The 24,628-nt window shown below is 47.0% G+C and overlaps 1 protein-coding gene across 1 annotated transcript in view; it reads right to left on the bottom strand.

The window, feature by feature from the left end:
- Positions 1–24,628, bottom strand: part of Csmd1 (CUB and Sushi multiple domains 1) — a 1,642,653-nt gene that overhangs the window by 1,100,185 nt on the left and 517,840 nt on the right. The window contains exon 3 of the mRNA XM_012517218.2: positions 20,010–20,122. Within this exon, the coding sequence (XP_012372672.2) occupies positions 20,010–20,122 (113 nt within the window). The remainder of the gene's footprint in view (positions 1–20,009; positions 20,123–24,628) is intronic.

The raw sequence follows: 24,628 nt of genomic DNA, 5'->3' as shown, positions 1-24,628 counted from the left end.
AAGCCAGCCTGGAATTGGATTATGTAGGGTTTATTCAGTTGTTTAATTTTATTTAGATACTTGGCTTAATAGTTGTTTAGGGCCCTTGTTCCAATCCACAGCCCTGCCCCGACCCCAATACCTTGAGAGAACTGCAAGCTTTCTAGCTCTCTCATGATGCGCGAGACACAAGTGCTGGCCCCAGCTTTCTGCTGCTTAATTCTGGGAAGGGCGCTCTTGCGCATGCCTAAGCGGCACGCGTGTGATGTATGAAGGTGTGACCTCTGAGCTTGTGCCTGTATTGCGTATTGCCCACCTGCTTTTCTGTTGCTACACTGGCTTACATTTCCAACAGCAACTGGAAATGAGCTCCTTTCCTGAGCTCTTGTGCTCCAGTCTCTAGGTAAAGCTGTCACCAAACTGACCACATTTCAGTGCTGTCTCAGTGGCATCGTGCAGTGTGGCAGGTGTAAGCCACACTGTGTGGCCTCGTTCTTTGTTCTTTGCTAGCTGGGAGCTTTCTTTCCTTTACCACCTTCTGGTCAGTTTCTACATTTGCCACCCACAGGTTATTGATTACATGTTACAGATACTCCTCAGCCCATCCTCTACCTTCTAATACATCTTTAATTTTAATACCCTCAAACGTCCCCACCTTTCTGTTACTATAAGTGGTTTCGGTTCTATTGAAAAATATTCTCTCACTTCTCTTAGAGCCTTTTTTGTGGAACATCACACTTCCCATATTTTTGTCTGATGCCTTTAAAGGTGTATTTTGCAGGTAACGTTTTAACTATGTGAACTTAACTTGGGGAGGAACTGCTAGTAATAACCTCGAAGCGCCGACACCTACACTCTCGGCTGTGCTGATGATGGCGGAGTTGGACGTCACAGACTGAGCAGCAGCTCTGGTATTTCTTAGGCTGGAGTATGAGCGGCGTTGAAAGGGTCCCATGCGCAGTTTTTAAATTCTATATTCTTTTGTATGAAGTTCAATGTTGCTTACACCAAAATAAATTGCTTTACATTCACTTATTCTAAATTGAATATGTTTTCAGTATTTTAGGTATTTGAACATCATACAGTAAGATTGTCAATCTTTCCTTATAATTTTGCCAGCTCGGGCTTTGTGCATTTTTTACTACTTGAAGATGCTATTACCTCCTTATAAGTTTTACTCATATAGTTTTGCTGAATTTATATCTTATTGCTGTGTTGCCATAACTTTTCCTACACAGCAAAAGATGGCTTTAGAGGCTGACACCTTTGAGAATGTGCCTGTGCTCTTTGCATATGAGTCATAATATTTGAATGAAGATGAAGGCCAGGATTTTGCAAGGAGGACTATCTGAATTTAAGGAAAAGTACATGAAAAAGAGTCAGGAAAGGCAAGAAAATGGAAATTCTAGAGATGAAAATATTCTCATGCCTCTAGGTGAATCAAAGCCAGAGAATGTAAACCTTAGAAGGAATCTGCTCCCAGAGGCGTTGCCGACTGCTGAGTCAGGAGCGCAGGCTGCCTGCCGCTCGGGCTGTCCCAGCGCTCGTAGGGAGCAAACTACGAGCGAGCACATTTCTTTCAATCAAATGAGAATGCAATCTGCTATGAATGGAATAAGTGGTGGGAAAAAATAAAGCAGCTTTTAATTAGGTACTTTCAAAGTGAAAGGAAGACAAAGCACACCTGGCAGGAGAAAATCAAATCGTCTTCTCAAATGCAAAGAAAAAGAAAGAAAAAAAAAAAAGAAAGAAAGAAAGAAAAAAGAAAAAGGAAAAGGAAAGAAAGGAAAAAAAAAAAAAAGAAACCCATACTCTTGGGAAAGGATTTCTTCTGAGGCCAGCTCTAGCCAGCCAGGCCGAGGCAGGTCATGAGCACGCGACACACGAACATGACAATGGCAACAGCACGTGGACTTAAATACATTTTCCTCTGTGCTGGAGACCCACCTAAGTCCTGTGCAGCAAAGTGCAGCAGAGCTGCCCGTTTTCATTTGATGAAGGTGACAAGTGCCAGCATCAGGATGCCAGTGTCAGATGCAGTGTGTGGCCCGCTTCCCACCAGGGCCCAGTCAGCCCTGACCTCCCATCCCTCCTCGTCTTCCTCTGAAGCAAGGTCTCTGGCTGTCCGTGACATACCCATTGCCTTAAACGGAAAGCTCTCCAGCCCCTGTGTGTGTCTGTGGGCGTCTACGGCTGCTGTACTTTCCCGAGATCACACGACCTTTCTGAATTCCAGACATCCAGGTGCTCTGGGACACACAAAACAGTGGGGCGACATAAAGACGCACAGCTTGGCACTGCAAGGCCTCAGTGCATTTCAGAGCCAGCGGTGATTTTAGGGCTGGGCACAGCACCACACATGTCCCTTTGATGGGAAAGAAAAAAGGTGCAAAGCACAGGGCTGTCTCCAAGGAACCCCTGGGGTGGCTGGCGCGGGGTGGTACCCCGCTGTCCCAGCAGTGTGCACCTATGGGGGGTTCTGCACCTTGCTCAGAGCTCAAGTGTTTGAGTGAGAGAGGGCCCAGTACCATGAGTGAGGCCCTTGCATGTGCATGGGATTCCAGGGAGCCAGGACCCCTCTTGCCATGTGAGAAGCCCCTCCCTCCCCTGCCCCAAATCCAGACAGGACAGGGACCTGGCTTTTCACTGCTGTCTTGGAGTCCCAACACTACCTCTTCACTTCTCTCTCGGGCTCACACAGGCCTCTGCTTTCTTTGTCTAGCCCCGTGCCTTCCCCCTCTTTCCCCAGGGTTACGACCAAGGGGCTTCGCCCATATAGGCCTCACACACTCCTCAGAGCTGTGCCTCCCTTCTGGCAGGGCCCCTGCGTCAAGGGCCTGGAAGGAGTGCCTCCACCCAACCCAGCTGGCCAGGGTGCAATGATGGGTACCTTTTCTCCTGGCCTTCCCCAGCAACTCGAAACAGCTGGCTTAGTGTCAGTATCAATCAATTGAGAGATTTACAATCTTTTATGTTCCTAATGTCACAGCTGACAATGTGAGGAGAGCAGACAGCTCTATAGTGACCAGACCCCCAGTAGGTCTGAGTGCTGGAGGCTGGCCTGCACTTGTGGCTGGACCCTGTCACTGGAGTTACTGTCCTACCCTGGGCTGCAGTGCCGTCCCCAGAGCCCAAGTCCTGTCCCCAAAGCACACAGTCCTATCCACAGACAGAAGAGTGCCCATGCATTCTCTGAGTCTCACGGCTGGGCAGAGCGCTGTACCCTGTGAAGCCTGACTCTCGCCTGTGGAACAATAGCTGCAAAACCTTCAGCAGACCTCCGAGGTCTTCCTGCTACAGCCCTTAGCCACTAGCTTTACGGCAAGCCCTGGCACACTCACAGTTCGACTTCTCACTTGCCACATGCACTGGCCAACATGAGTTGCTCACACATAAGCGCTCCTTTTGTGCATTTTTCTTTTGAAAGCCCTCATAGGTGAAATTAAGCGTTGGAGCCATTAGAGCTGACATGCTTATAAAAATGGAGGATTCTATCCAGAAATATATTTCCAAGGCACCAGAATATTTTCTGGGGTTATATATATAATCTTTTGCTATGATTTTCTGCAAAATTATTTGAAACCCTTTACTGAGTATTTCATATGTACCCAGAATGGTTTGCAGCTCGGAGGGAGGCCTCGGGGCCAGCGCAACTTGAGGCGCATGATCTGGTGACAGCTGAGAGGCCACAGCAGTGCTGAGGACTTCAGGAGACAGACAGAGGCGACTGCCCCAACTCTACCAGATCATTCTGGGTCTTAACAAACAGTGGCGTAAAAGCCTCAGTCTAGCACTGCACTCATCTAAAAGTTCTTACAAAGCCGCGCTCTTTCTTTCTGTGTTCAATTCCTCCCCACAAAACACCAGTGCCAAGGGGACCCTGGTATCAATCAGAAAATCCAATTCTATCTACCTCAGAAGACAGATGCAACAATTTAAGAAAGCCGAGTGCTAAATTACGGCACACAATAATAAGAAGCACAGTTTCCAAAGTAAGCAATACCTAAAAAGGTTAATAGGATCACTAAGAAAGGGAGCGCAGCTCCACGACGCATGAGTGGCTCGCGTGGCTTTCTATTCTGCCAACCCGACTCCGATTTTGTCTGCACAGAACGCAGTCCCTTCCGTCCCTTCTTCTCTACAAGCGGCTGCACACCTAGCCCAATCCACATCTTTGCCCTCCACCTGGGTCTCTCCATGTGTGTTGTTTCTGAGACACAACAGGCTGTACACTTCGCAGCCTCCATCACAGTGTATGGTAGTGTGCAGCCACATTTGTTGTGGCATGAACTCTTCTAGAGAGGCACGTTCCTCCTCAAGCTAATGCAGACATTTATACGTCGTGCCGCTGGCCTTTGCTGATGTGAGTCTGTCCACACTTCTGCACCACGGGCTACACAACCAACTTCCTAAGTCAACACGGTGCGGGGAAAACCCCGGCGTGAAAGTGTCCCTAGGTAGTAGAGATCCCCAGCATTGGGTTCTCCCTGGCAGGTTGGGGTGATGTCCCCTAAACCCCGCCCACTACTCCCTGCATCCTGAAATCAGCACCAGGCTGCGAGCTTTTCTTCCCAAACTGAATTTCCACACCATCTAGTGGAGGTAGCCAGACATGTACATAAATAACTTATGTACACACCGCCATGCCAAAATAGACGTTTAAATACAAGTAAATGCAAGTGGTACATGGCGCCTGTTCTGCAGTAATTTATATTGGGGAAACAGTCAGAGTGGTCAGGGAAGTAATTACTGATTAAATATAAGCTGTGGACAGCGCTGCTTGGAAGGAGAGTTGCAAACCTCAGACTTGGAAGAAGTTATAGCTCTCTGTGCCTATGAATTAAAATAGGCCAGATACAAGCAAATTGGATTTCTCACTTCCTGGTCCCTGTGGAAACCATTTTATATGGGCTATAAATTTGCCAAAGCCTGGGGTTGCTCTGCACTTACACATCAAGCTATGTCTGCAGGTGCAGGGGAAGGCACCCTTCCGGTGCCCAAGTGTGTGTGTGGATGCCTGGGGTCATCAGTTGACCCCAGGGGAATACTTGCACTTGGTGACCTCAGGAGTCCAGATGTAGTCAGTAAGAACTGGCCTCACTCTGCTTTGGGCCCAGAGCATGTGGCCAGCTCCCTCTGCCCCAGCCTTCCTTAGAGCTGGTGGAGCTGAATACCATGGCCAGAGTCCAGACGGACCTGGGCCTCTAAGTCTTCAAACTTAATATAACCCATATTTTAGGCTGCTTCAGTGTAATCAGCTTTCCCCCCAAATCTATTTAATGGACACACTCTTTCCTAGGACTGCTTCTCCGACGGAATGTATGGAACGTTCTTGTTGCAAAGTGTCTCCATGAGCTCATGTTTTTAAGAGGCTACTGGATTATTTGAAGGTTCCTTTCTAGTAAACAGCAGAACAAATCTCAGCACACAATCACCAGGTGTCTAACCTTTCCTGAGCATGGTGTAGCTGCATTTTGAGGAATGTTTCAAGTTATGAATTCCAGATGAATTTTAAAGTGAGATGATTATTCGTATGAATGGGTTGCATTTAAATGTGGAAGTGGATCCAGCGCCAAAGCTGTGACAGGACACTCTGGATGGGAAGGAGGTGACTACTAGGAAACGGCGAGCTGGAGATGAGGTTTCTCCACTGGCCCCAATCAGGGCTCGGTGCGAACCTACAAAATTGCTGCTTCGTCAAAGTATGCTTCAGTCTGCATTTTGAGGATCTCTTGAAATGGTTTGGGGAATAATTTTTTGAATTTGGGCATTACATGCTTCTTTAAAGTACTGCGAGTAATACATCTTAAAATCTATAATAAAACAAGTGTTTCAATAATATTTGTATAAGAATAAAATTAAATATGCTCCAGTTGAGCACCTAGTATTGTTACAGCTTATTCGCAACCCAGGCATTTGAAATGCTAGTGTGCTTGGTGTAACGATTTCACTTCCTCACACACGCCCTCCCATACCCCAGTATTTAAAGGCATGTGATTTGCAGCTCATTGTGCTTGGGGGTCCCCCTGCCTTAGCCTGGGGAGAGCCGCCATGGCCCGGGAGCTCTCGGCCCCTTCTCGCCCTCCTGGCACCATCTCCTGGCTCTGCTGACGGCACTTCCTGTCTGCCACCCCGTGCTGGGGTCAGCCCCAGACGTGCCTGCACTCCCTCCAATCCCAACCTCCAGTCCTCGTCCCCAAGAGGCCCACCCGAGGGGATTCTCCACTTTTCTGCAGAAGCCAGATATGGACAATTATTGAGTGAGAGAGCAGGAACAGTAATAGGAGAAAATCCAGGTTGGGGCGCTATGCTTAATGAAGATGATGTTGGATATGATTAAATTCAAACTTTTTAAATTCAGGTAAGTTTTAGTGAATAGCAAGAGATTATTATTTTTTTCTGGTACTGGGGCTTGAACTCAAGACCCTGTGCTTGCCAGGCAGGTGCTTATTCCACTGAGTTATCTCTGTAGCCCCCAAAGATATTAATTTATATTAAATATATGTTAATAACATTAATGTACCACTGTGTAACTATTCTTGTAATAGAGACAATTATGTATATTTATAGATTATATTTATATCCTCATAAATATGTTGACAATTTGTTTTTATTATATTTAACATTAACATACTAAATGTATGCTAATACACTATTGTGTATCTGTTATAATAGACAAAATTTTATCTTAGATTTATTTATATAACGTTCATGTTGGAAATTTATTTCGTTTACATTTAATGTTATTATGATCGATATTATTGAGTATCAGCAACACTGGGGTATGCATGTGCGGGCGCTCAGCCCAGGCCTCCCACTGTCCACTTGTAGCACGTGGCCTGCGGGCAGCACACCCTTGCCCCTGGGCCCTTGCCCCTGGCCGGGGGCTGCTTCTCGGCACATTACAATTAGTTCTCCTGGGCGCTCTGATTTCATAATCCCAAGTCTCCTGGTGTGGAACATGGACATGAGCTCTGAGATAAATGATGGCCTCTCATCACAGCAGGGGGCAGGAAGTGACGTGGACAGAAGCAGCCATCTCCATAGCCCACAGGACAGTGCCACGGCTGTCCCACGGTCGCACACCCTGTTTCCCCACTTGCCAGCATGCATCTGTAAGGTTCCCTCATTCTCCGGAACTTGCCAGGAAGGCAGCCCAAGTGTCCTACTCAGAGGCACTGCCTGGCAGCGTCCATGACCTGGGAGAGCTCACTTTGCGACAAGGTCTACGAAGCAGTCATTTTCCTGGTAGTTTCTCAAAGCAGTTGGCACCCGGGTTTAGCATCAAGTTTGGATTCCTGGAGTTTCTAAGACTAAGAAGGATTTTAAATTCTGGCACCAACTCCTGACTAGCACAAACCAGTCCTAACTTCAGCTGTCATGTGTAAAATGAGGACTTTAATTCTCATCTTTATTCATGGGGTTGAAAGCGTAAAATAAAGTTACTTGCAAAATGTACTACTGTGGGTTTAATTAGCATTAGGAGTGCCCTGAATTTACGCCCCGCCCCGGGCATCCTGCTGGACGAGCGAGCGCTGCCTTGCTGACGAAGCCCTGCTACACCCGGCTCGGCATCTTCACGCAGCAATGCGGGCTCACCGGGAGCCTCACGCCCACGTGTCTCTGGCTTTGCATGAAGTGACCTTTGATGGTGGTGACACCTGCATTAGCATGCTCTGAGGGACTTCACTGCTGTGCTTGGCATGCGCTGCTCACGTCTCCCAGCCACACCACAGAGGAAGCCACCCTCACCGGGGACACACATGGACAGGACGGCTTTCAGCGACATCACTCCCTCCGTCAGTATTGTGCGAATGTGCATGTCCTGACCGCCTGTCCTGTACCAGCTGTGACTGCAGAGCGGAGGGCGGGTCCTTCCCAGCGGCTCCTCTGAGGACTGGAAGCAGTGCTAGCAGTTTAGTTTTGGAGTATCAGCAAAATGATGACACTAATTCCTTGCACAGCGGGTGCCGGATGGCTCCGTACAGCAGTGACTTTTCAGTGCTCCGTCTGCTGAGGGCCCCCCCGGTCCACAGGCGGGTCCCACCCTGGAGAGGGCCCTGGTTCCTTCCGAGTGGGGCAAGGCCCTCTCAGAGCCTGTGCCCTTGGGTAGCACCCTAAACAGCACACAGCCAGCCACGGGCAGGCTGCCCCCGTCACTCCCCACACTCAAGGGGGAAGAAGGAGAGAAACCGAGGTGACAGTTGCATGATGCGTGCAAGCTAATTTTCTCTCCCAAGCTTCATGCAAATTGTATCTCTGTAGTCACAACTGCACAGATCTCTGCCATGTCCTCTGCGCAAGGTGGAGGTGGGAAGAAGGGCTCCAACTAGTTGTGTCTCCTCGCATCCCAAGATGTGGAAGGGGGAGTTCTTCTGGGGTGGATGTCACTGGGCAATGCCTGCTGATGGGCTATGAGCTCAGAAAAGAAGCACAGAGAGGAAGCGGTGAGGCTCAGGAGGAAGAGGGCTGGGCCTGATGAGTGCGCCTGAGCATAAGAAGGGCCCTGAGCATTCACAGACGGCCAGAGCACAGGGAAAGAAGTAGCTGCCTGAAATGTCCGAGCCACTGGGATTTAGCGAGGGTGAGGTCCAAAGGTTTCCATCAGCTGCAGCAAACCACCTGGCTGTTGTGGACACTGTTGCCTTTGCTGTGAGGATTTCTATTGTATACCGAGAGAAAGGGTTCCATAGTGGGGCCAGAGAGGAAAGAATGCTTCCCTGAGGAGGAGACGCTCTGCCTTTCAGGCAACATCATACACCATGGCCATTGGCCACCTGCACTCGCAAGTGAAGTTTTATTAGCACACAGCCATGTTCACTGACCCGAGTGTTGTCTTCCAGGGGTGAGCAGCTGCAAGCAGAAGAGCTGCGAAGCCGGGAATATTGACTTTCTGGCCTCTCAAGTAGAAGACATGTGCCATCTTTTTAAAATAGGGAACTCATTCCTAGCCCTTCTGTGCCATGCCTCAGCGTTTGGAAGTTGACTCTTCCTTCATAATAGCTCTACAGGAATGAAATACCTCCCCATGCCATTTTATGGAGTAAGTAAAAACAATGTGTGCTTTTAAGGCAATAAGTGTATCTGTCGCTGACTTAGCAGGTGAGAGGGCGGCTTTTGCTGGGGTTGGCGGCTGTATTCCATGTGGCTGCAGCACTGTGCTGCGTGACACTGTAGCGCTCAAGTTGCCGCTTCTGTGGGGTGCCCGGAAAGTCACAAATGGAGGTGTACCTCACAATGTTTCAGGAACCTGAGTAACGAATGTATGGAGACTAATTGTAAAGAGGAGCTAACATGTTCCTTTGACTTTGTGAACTCAAGTAATGCAAATATAAATTTGTCATCACTCCACTCAGGAAAAGATGTAGTGTTCTCATGATTCATGCACGTAAGGCTTCCTTCCAAAGAGAGCAAGGAGATACATAAATTTTGATATACTTGTCAGAACTGCGACATATGGGAAGGTTTTGAGCAAGTGTTGAAGTTGTAAAAATTGTAAAACTCCACGCTAAAGCTTATCATGAGGAAAGAAGACGGATGACAGGCCCAAGCTGAAATGGTTCAGCGTCCTCCTCCACGCAGGCCGCATTCTCCCCTCCCACGTGCCGCAGGACTGCAGGAGGAAACCGAGAAGTCCCACACGCCAGCTGTCTGCTCGCCCACCCTCCTGTCCTCCCAAACGTCGCTTTCCATCGTGTTATGCTATTTAGAAATGTGCTTACGGAAAAATATATGCCGGATTAGAGAAACAAACCCAGAGCTTCCAAGATGCAGTGATGTGCCTACTGGGCCTCAGGCCTACAGAGCTGCAGGCTGCTGTCCACTTCGCCTTCATTAATGGTGTCCTTGCTCCCTTGCTAAAGACAGGAAGACGTATGTGGCCATCACACACACACACACACACACACACACACACACACACACGAAGGTCCAAAATGTCTTTGAGGAACACAGTTAAAATTCACGGGAGCCATCTGCTTCCTGCGGGGGGCGTCCACCCCGCTGACAGCCCTGCATTTTAGCCCACTCGGGGAGGGTTGTTGTCCTCCCTGCTTCTCCTCCACGCTTGGGTACCATCCTGTATGCTCCACTTAGAGTTGTATTACCCAACTAGCACCCGGAAATAAGGCGTTCAAGAAGCAATTATAAAGAAAGAGCTGTCTGTCTGAGCACGGAAGGCCTACGGACTCCTGGCTCAGTAAAGCATGTTCTCGTGCCGATGAGTAAGGTCAGCATGTCATTGCACTTAAGGCAAGAGCAAGCCAGTAAGTGGCCATGTCTGAGAATGTGCATGATATAGAGATCGAGAGTGGACTGGTCACCAACGGAAGCGAGCGGCAGGCTGTCCCTTCCTGTCACAGCTGAAGAAACAGGGAAGAGCAGAAACTGCAGAACAAAGACGGGCACTTTTTCAGAATAGAACATTCTTTGAAAAATATGATTACAAACAAGGCTGCTTCTGTGACATGCAGTGATATTAATGTTAGGTATCAGGAATATCAGAAATAATAAATTCACGTGTTAAGGGCAAATTCAGAAATGGAAATGAACTCTGAATCTCCCCCAAATGATTTAAGAACTCTGCACACAACCAATATTTTCACCTCTGTTATCAGTCAGATGTGCATTTGACATGAAATTTACCCGAGGCCGACGGTGAGAACTGCTATCTCCGTGTCAGCACACAGATGGGTTACGTGTTAGTCACCTCTTTCGTGCCGTGCCTAGCGCTCTCAAAAGACCCTGTAAAGGGGAGACGACTCTGTCTCCAAAAGCAAAATGAACTGGGCTTGAAGCACTTCTGCTCCGATCTAAGTATCTACTGCTAATTTCCAGTGCATTCCAACACCTTCCCTTGGCATTAGCGTAGACCTGCTTTTCTGTTCTCGGCACCCCCAGGACGTCCCCGCTTGCCTTCCTGCACTGACCACGCATAACTAGGGACAAACGTGCAAATGTGTGCCGTTCCATTTTCCCAACGACTTTTATCCATATTTTCGTTCCTTTTAGACAAAACAAATGGACAAATCAGTAACATACAACAGCAAAATATGTCCCAGGAAGACGAGGTTTGAGCGCCGCAGAAGAGGAACCTCAGCAGAGCTGGGAAGGCCCCGCCGGCACGCCCCTGCAGTCCCCGGTTGCTGCGCTCGCCTGGGAAGCACAGCCCTGGCGCTGGTGCCTCGGGCCGTCCTGAGCCTGTGCAAGACCGACAGAGCCAAGCGAGGAGAAGCGGGACAGGTGACACGGGCCCGCCCCAGAAAGCAGGGCAGGGGGCCGGAGCACAAGAGGAGGGGGCGTTGGCCTGGGCGCGGAGGGCCACGCGCTCTGTGGTAGAGGACAGACCGCCGAGGGCAGCGCAGCGCCTGCAGGCCGACACTGCAGATGGGCGGTGGAAACGAGAGGCTTCACGTAGCTCGCAGCGCGGAGTCAGGACACTCGCGCTCCGTCTGCATTTTATAAATAAGGGAAGGGAAGAGCGGGTGCTGGGTCGTGGCCACTTTCGCCCCAGTTATGAAGCCAGGTTAAGCCCTGCCCTCAGCACCCACGACTGCGTCCACGTGTGAATGTTTCGATTCCGAGTTCATCCTACTGCTTCACACTGAAGCTGTCGGAATAGCCAGGGCTTGCGGGCACCCAGGTGGAACACTCCCCACGCCTCCAACGAGCCACGCTTTCAGAATGAGACATGTGTGTGCGCGCGCGTGTGCGTGTATGCGTGCGTGCATGCACGTCGGGTGGAGGCTCAGTCTTTCGTGCTTGTAAAGACTCATTGTGAATCACAAGTAACTTTTATTTTTCAAACATTATCTCAGTTTACGCAGCATCAACTCTGTTGATACACAGGCTTATAAACTGAGCAACTTATTCATGACCCAAAAGTGTAGCAGAAACAAACCGAACAGAAAGCTAAGCAAATGATGAATGGTTATGAAAGGCAGAATTTCAGTTAACACTGAGATAAAGTATACTCATAAGCGAAAGCACAACTACGCGTGGTGTGGGACTCTCCCCTCAGTAAAGATGCAATCCAAACTGCAGTTTTTCACTGAATAATTGCTTTGAAGATGACTTTTCCGTGGAATTAATTTGCCTTTATTATATTCTTTTCAGACAGGGTACTATTTTCTGTGAGAGTAGATTTAGTGAGTATATTCTTCCCCTTATTAAAAACAGAATCTAGCTATACTGTTAATCTTAGAGTTTATTAATCCAACCATTTAAAAAATATACCAAAGGACGTTTAATTACCCAGTTCAACCTTTCATTCAATTTCCTGTGAAAAGCCAGAGAGCCATTAAAGAATATTAATGTATGCAACATTTTCAGACAGTTCTTATGTTAGAGTGTTAATGATTTAAGTGCCTCAGTGTTTCTTTCTTAAGCCAACTGAAGTCGCCACGATGGGTAAATGTCCAGCGGCGCCTGTCCCCGTCTCCCCACAACCTGAACTCTAACTCCTGTTAACTGTCCAGGCCTGACAAGCACCACCACGAATTTGGGACCAGCCTGATCTACACAGAGAAACCCCACCTGGGAAGAAAGAAAGAGAGAACAGGAAAGACTGTCACAGCGCAAGCTTCCCTGCGCTCTGCTAGGCACTTGCATGAGTGCGTGTGTGCACTGGGCACACCCGTGCTCGAGAATAGGCGCGGGCTTGTGTCGGCTCACAGCTCTCAAGTGCTCCCCACTGTGATGCGGTCTTGCTGAATTTTATTTTCTTCCCTACAGTGCAGGCATCACACCTGTCCTCTGCTCAACGTGCTTGAACTGAACTGATTCTTTCTAATAGTCTTAGCCAGTTAAATATTTTCTCATGATGAAGCTGGAAGAAAAGCAAGGCATAGCTATATGAATAACAGGTTACACCAGTGCAAGTGCATGGGCGTGTGTGTGTGCATGTGCGTGTGTGTGTGTGTGTGTGTGTGTGTGTGTGTGTGTGTGACTGGTATGGACATCAGTATGTTGTCCAATGACCTCCTACGTAGAACTTGTCTTAATGAATTTTCAGTGGTCCTTTGCTGCTGAATCAGAAAATAGCTTTGTAGGGTTTTGAGCAGAATCCTCTCTCAAGGTTAAATGCACATTAATTAAGCTCCCAGAACCAATATATAAAATTAAAATGCCAAATTAATACATTACGGGTGATGCGACAAGGCTGTTTGTATTGACATTGCTGTGTCATTCGCTACTTTCCACTCTTGGCCTAGTGTGAAGCCAGTGTCTAACCACATGCGCCTACACTAAGGGTCATGGGACAGAAACACAGCCTGAGCCGAGCTGCTGCACCTGATGAAATGTCCTGGGGGGCCAGGATCGCCTTGCCAAGAAGAGCTGTCTGACGTCTTCGGCCCATGTGCACCCTAGCTCCCTTGCTGAATTCTAAGCCTATAAGCCCAGGAGGACACAGGTCCATGGCAAATGGGACACATAGCCTAGCAGCTTCATAGAAATGCAAAGTTTTCAGGACCCTCAGGTGAGGAAAGTCAGAGGGAAGGAGACAGAGGCCTCCCCAGGGCCAGCAGTGTGGGCTCTGAAAGCAGAGGGGTGGGCAGGGGCAGCCTCCATGGTTGAAGCCCACATGTAGGCTGAGCAGAGAGGGCAGGATGCTGCCCTGCAGCGGGTGCCACCTCTCACCACCTCTGGTGCGGCCCAAGCTATTTTTGTCTTTTTTCCTTCACCAGATCTGCCATTGTCCAGCTATCAGGGCATGATCTACAGAATGCTCCGTGGGGGGATTGCTGCAGGTCTGTGCACGAACTGTCCTGAAGATGGTAGTCCTGGTGTGCCTGGTGACAAGGGACTTTACAAAAGGAATGCAGAAGCTTATGGCTTCTGGTGGCAAAAGTGAAGGCCACCCACGCTATGTCAGTAGAAGCCCAGCACCCTTGCTGAGGGAGAATTGTCCTCCACAGCCTCAGCTGTCTGAGCCTCATGAGGACAGTGGCCTCAGTAGCCCTACGTCTGCTCTGCAATTGTGGAAGCCCAGGCCAGGAGGCAGTGCAGGCTTTGAGCCCCAGCGCTGGCCCGTAGCTGCACTGTCCCCAGCCTGCACCCTCCTCCTGCGAGGCAGGTCCTCCCTGTGCCCGGGAACTGGGCCTGAGTTAGGGAAATCAGTTCAAGGGAAACAGAAATCAGCTCTGACATTCTAAATAAGGCTCTGAGCTTGAAGGGTAATAATCTAGCAGCTCTTTCTAAATCCAGACCATGGATGTGAAAGGAAGGAAACTGCCTGAGGAATGTGTCAGAAGCAAATGCCAGTCATGCAGCCAGCAAAGGGGCACGCGCACAAGCCCACCTGGCCTGGAGGCAGCTACCCAGGGAGACCTAAGATGAAATGGGCCTGCTGCAGCCGAACCACTGTCCTCTGGTGGAGGCTCAAGAGTCTATGAAAATGTAGCTTATTTTGTTCTGAAAAGTAAATATAGCACACCTAATAAATAAGTGGATATTAGCTCATTTGTAGATTGCCAGTGTTTTCATTTCCTGGCTTATATTAAGAGGATTAAATTTGAGAAAGTATCTGCCTGTCCACACTGTGGTTTGTCTTTAAGTTGCTTCAGCATTTTCAAATAAACGTCCATGTACTAACGCACCTTAACAGAGAGAAGTTCAGACTCAAAGCTGTCAATTTTAACATTCGTTAAGAGTTTTCCTGAAGGTTTTGAGTCATTTTGCAAAATCAGGGTAGAACTGGTATAGATTTTCAACATTTTTCTTGTGGACTGATGCATAATAATTGATACATAACAATTGTATAAATTACAAAAATCATGTGAATATTCAAAAAGAAAAAATGCAGGTAACAGGTTCACACAGAGATATCATCTACCATCTGTTAGTCCATCCACCCATCCATCCATCAACCCACCCACCCATCCATCTCCATCCATCCATCTCCATCCACCCACCCATCCATCCATCCATCCATCCACCCATCCATATCCATCCACCCACCCACCCATCCATTTCTATCCATCCATCCATCTATCTCCATTCACCCATCCATCCATCCACCTATCCATCTCCATCCACCCTCCTTCCATGCATCTATCCACCCATCCATCCATCCATCCATCCATCCATCTCCATCCACCCATCCATCCATCCACCCATTCATATCCATCCATCCACCCACCCATCCATCTCCATCCACCCTCCATCCATGCATCTATCCATCCATCTACCCATCTAACTCCATCCATCCATCCATCCATCCATCCACCCATCCATCCATCCATCTACCCTTCCATCTCCATCCATCCATCCATCCATCCATCCATCCATCCACCTTCCAGTCTATTTATCTTCTCTCCCTCTTGTCTCTGTCTCTATTTCTCCCATGCTGTCCATCCACCCACCTGCCATTCTACTTGTCTACCCCTCATCTATCCAGACATCTGCCCCACCAACAGACCCATCTATCATTGTATCACCTCTGTGGCTAAAGTCCATCTCCTATCTCCTTCCTCATCTGCATGTCCATGCATTCATCTCTGTAGCAGGCCACAGAGAGACACATAAATTAGTAAAGCAACTGCCCTAACTGATGGGATGAATGATTTCATATATGTGAATGTTTTAAGATAATAGAAAATGAAAGAAGAATTCTTATAATTTAAGGAAATTTATTAGGCTAATTATACCAGCAATTGCTTTTCTCATTTCAATAAGTAAGCTATGTTGAGTGTGTGTGTGTGTGTGTGTGTGTGTGTGTGTGTGTGTTACAAAATTTTCTGGTACCTCAGTTCATAAACTAAATTTGTTCTATGATGTTGGAAAAAGTGATGGTACTTGTGTTTGTGTGGAATGGGAAAGATGGCCGGATTTGTGTTTTCCACTTGATATAGAGTTTGCAACCACAATAAAATATTGCCAAAACCTTCTGTTTGTGAACCAAACTTTTTGCAAAAAAATTGTTTCATGAATCTAGGTATCACTGCGTATGTGGAATTTTGTTTTTACTAATGTTGGATTCTACTTCACTAGATCTTGAGCATTTATTCATTAAAGTCAATTATGACAGCCACAGTTTCTTGGAGATTTTATGTATAAAATGTAAAACTAATGTATTTACAGCCTCTTTGGACAGCTAAGATAACTGCTGGACATGCATAATTAGTAAGTTATTGTCAACATACTGGATAGATGCATTTTGTCTACAACCCTGCCCCTTCTCACCTACAAGGTGAACGATCATATTTAAGGCATGAAGAATGAAAATAGGCTTGTGCAGTTCTCATGAGCTTTGCTGACGCCAAGGATCTTCCAGGATCTCTCTTCTGCCTCCCAGCTTGATTTTCGCACATATGACGCCCATCGTATGGCTCAGGCCTCTTTCAGAAGGCCAGCGTCCTACGGAAAGCCTTGCCAGGATGACAGAATAGCAGCCCGAAGTCTGCGGAGCCACCTTGCACATTGGCGAAACGCCTCAGCAGCGAGATTCGACTCTATCGGACAGATGTTTGGCTCTGGTTTGGACCCTGGTGCACAACTGTGTGCACACACATGGCTTGCGTTGTGCACAAGTACTCCATCTTTCATGAAGTTATGGATAACAGAAACATTTTCCTCTTCAAAGAAAACTTACATCACCTACAAAAACCCTCAAATCCCCCAAATCAACCTAAATAATGGTAAACAATTTGCAAAACTGAAATTTTAAGACATGAACAAGACTTGGTATTTTACTTAAGGAAGGAAAAGTGTTCTAACATTTTCTGAGACATTTGAAATGATTTTCAGGGAAAAATAAAGACCAACATAGTAGGGAGAGAAAGAAAACCTAAATAAAATTCCTTATGAAAATATAGGTTTTTGACATTAGAATCAAAATAATGAAAAGGTTAAATCCAAGATATTCTTCATTACATATTCAGCAATGTTTCTTATGTTTAGTTTATTATGTCACTGATTGGAAAAAAGTTAGAAAATAAAGATATTTTCTTTTAAAATTAGACAATAAAAGAATCTATAGTGTGGCAGGGCCTTGGGTCAGCTTCCCTAGTGGAGGTGGGCAGCTCCCCTAACATCCAGCGTTTCAGAGCTCTCCAGGTTTCCATCCCGTCCATTTCCTGACATAGTAGAAGACGTCTTTTTCATAGAGATAATTTTGGTGACAACATAAAAATTTTAATAATTGAGACTTTGATAACGTAATTGATCAGAAAGGTCAAAATCAAATACCACAGCACTTCATACTTGAGCATATGTAGGAACACTCTTGTAGTGCATCCAATTGAAAATTATAGGTAACCTTAAGATCCTCTATTATACATGTAGCAAACAAATCCCAGCAAATTCTTAGTGCTTAATGAAGAATAATGTTGAAAAAAAATTACAAGAGCACTCTATCAACATAGGACTGTGACACTGCTGCATCTATGTAAAGGATGTACTGATGTTAACAAGCACCTTCATGTGCAGAATGCCAGATACTTTATGTGAGTGATGACAGGAGGAGATTTATAAATGTCATTGTTTGATTTACAGAGTTAAATTTAATAACTAAACATTAATCTCAATTAATATTTTCATGGATCCACACATTATATAACTTAATATTCTCCTGAATGAATAACTTTTGTAAGTAATATTTATTTTAGGGCACTGTCCATAACAGTGGAGTTCAGTGTCCACATTATCTTTGTTACCAAGTTTACCATGCTTAGGGCCATCTTAGAAGTTTGGTAGTTGTTCTCAGTTCAAGCCAATGAATTTAGATAAAGTTTCAAATTGTAAACTGATGTCAATAAGAAATCTTAATTTTATTTGGAAGAGCACAACACTACTTTAGTGACTATAGGAAAATATCTGTCGTAGTTGATCTATGCGTTTAAATCTAAATTCAGTTTGGGGGGAAGGCTTGGCGAACACATCCACATCTTGTTATGTGGTCTGACTCCCGTAGCCCGAGGGACAGTCTTTTCTCATTGGATGGGAGGAGACCTGACTCAGCAAAAGATGGCTCTGTCCTGGAGACTAGTGAGGGTGAGCCGGGACCACACCCCTCAGTCCTGCGGGACACGCCGTGTGTCTGAATGGAGATAGGTTGCACACTGCGTCCTCACCCACGACGAGATCATGAGCTCCCGCACAGTGCTGTGTGGAAGCCAGAGCTACCTGGACTCGCCCGGAAACCAGACACACTGACAGCGTAGCGGGCCGCTCCTTGCCCCGGACGCAACCTCTGCTCCACTCTTGTGTTGAGACTATGATTAGCTCATCTCGCCAGATAGTTCACTTTTTCTTCCCAGAAAATCCTTAAGCTTATTGATAAATATCTTAAAACTGCAGATATTAAATATTGGTTATGATTTTGGCTTTGTCAACAAAGGGCATTTGTATTTTAACTATTTTCTTCTTTCAAAATGCAGGCTTGTATGCACTTGTAGATATCAGACTGAATATAATAGCGCTATTAAAATGTATATTATAAAAAAGCTTTTCACATAGTATATTTCAAACTATATCTAACCTAATTTAGAGCTCTATTTACGTGTCTAGCCCTTGTTCTAATTGGTCCTTCAGAATTCCACTTTTTCTTATATGCTATCATTGGCCAGTGAAATTAACACTGTCTACGGAAGATGTGACAGAACAACTCCCTTGGTAGTTACTCAGCCTTGACAGTTGCTACAAGATCAGCCATAGGCAATCCGGAACACCATGGCACTGGGGACTCGAGTTTGTCAGGAAGGGAGGGCTGCGTCGGCAGGGTTTCCTGAAAGCAGAAGCCTCAGGGCTCTCTCCACTCTTCCACACACGTGGGGTCAACAAAGGATGCCTTCCAGACACACTGACCAGGCTGCGGAAGCAGCCGTTACCTGACTTAGTGCTTTATGTGAGGCAGCACTCAGTGTAACCCGCTGCCGAAGCTAACAGCAGCCGTCGCTTACAGGAGCTTATCGCTTTCCGAAGACAGGATTAGTCCTGGACAACAACCGACGCAGAAGCCATCGACCCTTCCAGCTTCATGCTGGTGCACAGCTACGTGTCACAGCCCGAAGCCACAGTCAGACTGCACAATGCGTAGCCCGCAGCGTGCAGGCGAGGAGAAGTGAGTGTACACGCGCAGCAGCTCTGCGTGTATTCCTGATCACCGCATTGCATCGCAGGTCAGTTCAGCATACACAGACTTTTAAATTTTCAAAACGAATGTTTTGCCTGAGCGCACTGAACTGCGCAAAGAACCAACACAGACGTGACACAGAGGGACAGGAAAGCCCAGGTAAACTGCGCATGCTTTGTGCAGACTGGCTACAGCGCCACCCATACTTTTTGAATTCACAGCCTCTAAAATCCGCTTTAAAAATGATAGCTCTTACATTACTTGCGAAACAAAATTTAAAATCATGGTGAAAAACAAATCTAAAGTAGACACACTTCAGCCCTTCACCTAAAGTATTATTCAATTTTTTTTCAAATTTAATTCTTTAAATAATCATTTCTTCCGTCAAAATTTAAATGTTTTTTTAAAACAGTTTTACCCAACCAGCTTAAAACAACACCCCAATGCAAAGATGCTTAAGCACGCTATCCGCTGAGAAGAAAAATAAATAAGACAAAATCTCTTCAGGTTGAAAGGATCAAGCAACAGCAAAACCACATTACTTTTCTCATTGAAACTTTCACCTTTGACAAGAAAACCTCATTTCACAAAACTGTCTTCCTCAGTGCTTTCCTCAGTAAGAAACACCACTGGCCAGCAGAATTTTATAGAACTCTTCTACAGTGGACATGAACCCTTCATCACCCAGAGGCACAACTAATTTGCTTTTCCACCAGCTTCTACTACGTGTTAAATAAAACAATCTAATCAAGAAAATGCCTACCACCAAAGGCAAAGCTCTTCATGGATTTACTAGAGACAGCAATTAGAGCAAGAGGGGGCCACCCACTGTCACCCAGACCACCGGGCCCCCGTGCCTGCAGCGCGCAGTGACATGCCATAGCGGGTGCTTCTCACCAACACCGTTACTGCGCCCGCCCTCAGGGGGCAGCGCCACCCAGCGCGCTTTCTTTCCTACCTTCGTACAGGGCCTTGAAGCCCTGGGCGCTCACTGCGAAGTCAGTGGTGAACCACAGCGTGAGGATGGATCCCGTGCTCACCATGGAGGAGGGGAGCTGAAATCCTGACAGCCTGAAAAGAGAGAAGACAAGGGAGTCACTGGACAGGTTCCCGGTAAAGCTAAGAGCACCGAAGCAAGAAACACACAGTTGCGAGGGAAGCTTCCTGAGGAAGCCGCTCAGGGTGCCCGAACTGTAGCCACGCAACAGCGAGAGTGACGGAGACGACGAACGCTGAGCTGGCCCGGCCACGTACTGAAGGGACGCGAGCAAATCCCCCTGTGAGGAGTCACAGCCCATCACCTTCACAGAAGACGCAGAGGAGCTACAGCCGGGCATATCTGCCTCAGCCTCCATGTGGGAACCCATATGATTTCTCATGGGATTCCAATGTACTATTTCTCCCCTAAATTACTCAATAATGGTTGTCACATCTCATATTTAACCTGTGCATTCTTATGTTTCCCTGGAACAAATTGATTTTTCTGAGCAGGTTTGCACTTATCACTGTGTAAAAGTAAAAAGCAATTACCCTCAAGAGGAAGCCATGGGAATAGATTTTTATATCTATTTACCAAGGAACATTTTTATATTATAAGAAATAGATTTCACAGATCACTACACTTGGGTATATTCAAAAGCATTGACCACATAATAAAGGCAGAATTCTGGGCGCACGGACCAGCACAATGATGTCACCGTGCTTTGAAACCTACCAGTTTTTCCAAAGGCCAAAGGACACTGCTTGCATCACCTCGCCCAACAGTTGCTAATTAAAGCAATGGCCTACAGACCCGTGCTTCAGGGCAACCTCAGGGCACTGCCGTGCTGCAGCAGCCAATGGCAGGATGTCTGCTCGCACAGGAGACAGCCGGCCTGCCAGAGGTTCTGCAGCTGTAAACTTCTCTGAGCACCTGCTGCAGGTTCCGGCCACAAAGCTCTGGCCTGGATCAACATGATTCACTATGCACAAATGCCAAAGCTACTCTGGATGAGTAAGAAGGCAGAACTCTAGGCTTAGAATAAAAATGAGATCATGCTTAATTAGCAAAATATTTGTACAAACACTACACATCTTTAGGGGTATTGGTTTGGTTTTCAGTACATTCAGTATATCTCAGCTTTTTCACTTCACTTTTTTTTGTCTGTAATTCATTAATTCTTTATTTAGATGGCTTTAACCTATGGGCATAATTTGATATAGACAAATATTGAAGTCATTGTCTTAAATAAAGCATAAGAGCAGACAAGTTATATGTACTCCCTGCTTGCATTTATGAGAAAACAAGAAAATGGTACAGAAGCATCTAGTGGGCAAGCTGTACTCATCATAAGAGGTTGGGTTCTCAGCAGGGGCTGGGTCAGCCTCCAGGGCAGGGCTGTGGCCAGTCTGCCAGGCACCTTGCAGCAGAAGGCACAGCTGTCCAAGGATCCTTAAGCCTGGGGTCCTCAGGCTGCAGGGGGTCTCTCTAAACTGGGCTCCTGGTGGGACGCACCTCCTCCAAGCTTCCCTTTGCATCTCTGGGAGACCCCGTGTGCTGAGGTCTTGAGCCGGTGCCCTGCCCCACCCTCTTGGGTCTTCCTTCTTCCCTTGTGTCGCTCCCTTCACCCCTCTTCCATTGGATGAGCCCCAAATCGGCGGGCATGCTCCCCTACTCCCAAAGTGCCTACAACTTCAGGAGCTCCAACAGCCAATCTCTCCTCTTGTTTTCCTTTGATCTACAGAATGTCAGCGGCTGAGAGGGGAGGAGCCAGCAGCCGTCCTCGCTGTCCACTGCAGATGCTCTGTGCTGCGGCTTCCCCGTCACCTAGTGCTGCACAGACAGTTGCCGGGAGGCACAGACCCAGCTCCAGAAGGAATGGTAAGCAGCGCTGCTTTGGCCTCTCCTGCGGCTGAAAGCCAACAGGGATGAGAACTCAGAAGCACCGTGAGCAAGACGTTGAACCTCCCTCGGTGCAGCCGTCTGCCCAGCGGGGCAGGACGCCCTACCTGTCAGATGCCCTGAGAACATACACCAAGACTCACCATGTTACAAGCTAAAAAGCAAATCTGGAGAAATTGACAAGAAGGAGTTTGTACAAAATATGCGGATGGCACTGCCACCAAATTAGACACAGGTAACAGGAAGAGGTTGACAGGAACATCCCTAATCACTTGGCAACTGGACAGCATCCCCCTCAAAAGTGCATGGATCAAGGAGGACATTCCCAGGGAAATAAGGGTACACACGGAACCAAAGGAAAGTACAAGTACAGCACGCTAAAATCTGTGATACCCAGCTAAGTAGTGCCACCAGGGTAATTAATAACACTAAAAAATTACATTAGCACCTAGGAGAACTCACACCAGTGACCTAAGAGCCCACTGCAAAAGCCTAAACATAATAGAGCAAAGTAATCCAACACAGGGTAAGCAGAGGCTGTGGGATGACAATGGCAAAAACCCTGAGTTTGAAATTTAAAGCAACAGAGATAAACAATGAAACAGAGAGCTCGTTCCTTGAAAATGCCCACGACATTGTCAAACATCTAGTAGAGCTGACCGAATGCGCTGATGGCATGGTGCACCGCAGCAGGATGCAGACGCGACAGCCATCGCAGCACAGTGCCACAAGAATGGGCTGTCATATGTCTGGTAACCAAAGCGAGTAGCCACTTCCTTAGGCCGCTATAGCACACGGGCAGTGCTGACCATCCCATACTGCGCCTGGCACAGTGGATACCCGCCAAACAAGCCTCCATACTAAGTGCTCTTATGGGAGAATTCTGCCGCACTTAGGAATTCACAGACATTCCACACAACAGTAGACGGACCCTTTGCTGTGTATTTCATGTCATTCGTGAAATTCTGTGCTTTGGAATAACTTGTGTGCCTGTGTGCCCTCGTTCCGAGGTTCCGCTGCAGACGCCTGTGTAGCGCACAGGGAGAAGGCTGCAGTCTGTGCTGCAGAAGGCCGCGCTGCGAGCCCAGGAGCCGGCTCAGGCCCCGGGCTCCAGGGGTGAGAAGGACCTGGCCCAAGCCACGGGGTCTGCAACGGCATGGGAGGGCAGCCCCAAAGCATCAAGCGTCCTGATGGCAAAAGCCAGCAGCAGGAAGACGTGGATGAAGAAAGGTCCCTTATAAATATAGATGCAAATGCCATTTGAAAAAAATAAAAAGTAGAGTTATGCAGTATATAACAAGAACTGTACACCATGACCAAATATTAAGATGACTTGGTGTTTCAAAAATCAAACAGCAACCTGCCTTATTAAAAGCCTAAAACTAAAAATCACAACATCATAGTAGTGTGTATAGAAAAAATTATTGTACAAAATTAAACACCTAACAATATTCTCAAAAAATATAAATTTTTGTGGTGAATTTCTTTCACTTAACTAATAATATCTGTAAGTAATCTACAGATAATATTAATTCAATGGTAGAAGACAGAATTCTTCCCCTCAAGATGAGGCAAAGCAGAAGGCTCTCTGTTACCACACTTACTCAACATTAATTAAGTGTCACAGTTTCAAGTTTTGCAAGGGGAACAATATAATACTTTCATAAGATTATTTTATAATGAATCACCCAAATAATCATATGCAAACAGTGTGGAAAATCCATCCACACACTAAAGAAGAAAAGTCCAGATGAAGACTTTGATCTCATGAAAATACCCTGCAGGAGTCCAGCTGATGACCCAGAGCTCAAAGCAATGCCACTCAGCAGTCCAGCTGGAGGCCCAGTGCCCATGCCAACTCTCATGCAGGCCTGCTCCCCAGATCTGCACTGGAAAGGCCCAAAGGCCAATGGCAGGAGCTAGAAAGTCTGTGCCAGTTGGATGAAGGATCGGTGTTAGCAAAATTCTAAGGCATGGGACCTGAGTTCGGACCAGGAAGCAACACTCAAAGTAAGTACCAGAGCTCCACATCATCCTAAGTGCCACTGAGATCCCAAGCTCCTCCTCTAAGGAAAACAGCCAAGTTCATCAGGAAAGCCATGGTGACCAGGTCCTCCAGCAGAATACCCCAAGAGAACCAGCAACTTCCAATAGCTCCCCAACAATTTCTACCAGCTTCCCTAATAGCCTCCTTGCTTCTCCTGCAGTTCTATCTCTCATGCTGCTGGCAACAGGGCTCCCAGGGGCCTCCACACCCAGCACTAAGCTGGTTCAATTCAGCTGGCTGTAACAAGTTGACCACCAGCTGGCAGTCAACCACAGTAAAAGATTTTGCCAGAGTAAGTCAAGAAAAGGAAACACATGCATATAGGTCACAAAAAGAGAATTGAAATTATTAGTTTTTGCAGCTAACATGATGGTTCACATAGAAAATTCTAAGGTATGCTGGCCCACCCCTGTAACTCTAGCACTTGGGGGGCTAAAGCAGGGGGAGCCCTGTACATTCAAGGCCAGCCTCAACTACACAGTGAGATCTTCTCAGAAGAAGGAGGCACAAGAAGAGGAGGAGGAAGAAGAGAAGGAGAAAGAAGAAGAAGAGAAAAGGAAGAAGAGGATGAAGGAGAACAAGGAGAAAGAGAAGGAGGAGGAGGAGGAGAAGGAGAAGAAGGAGGAGAAGGAGAAGGAGAAGAAGGAGA

Source organism: Octodon degus, unplaced genomic scaffold (genome assembly GCF_000260255.1).
Source record: "Octodon degus isolate 3935 unplaced genomic scaffold, OctDeg1.0 scaffold00155, whole genome shotgun sequence".
Lineage (NCBI taxonomy): Eukaryota > Metazoa > Chordata > Mammalia > Rodentia > Octodontidae > Octodon > Octodon degus.
This window is presented reverse-complemented; position numbering and strand designations above follow the sequence as displayed.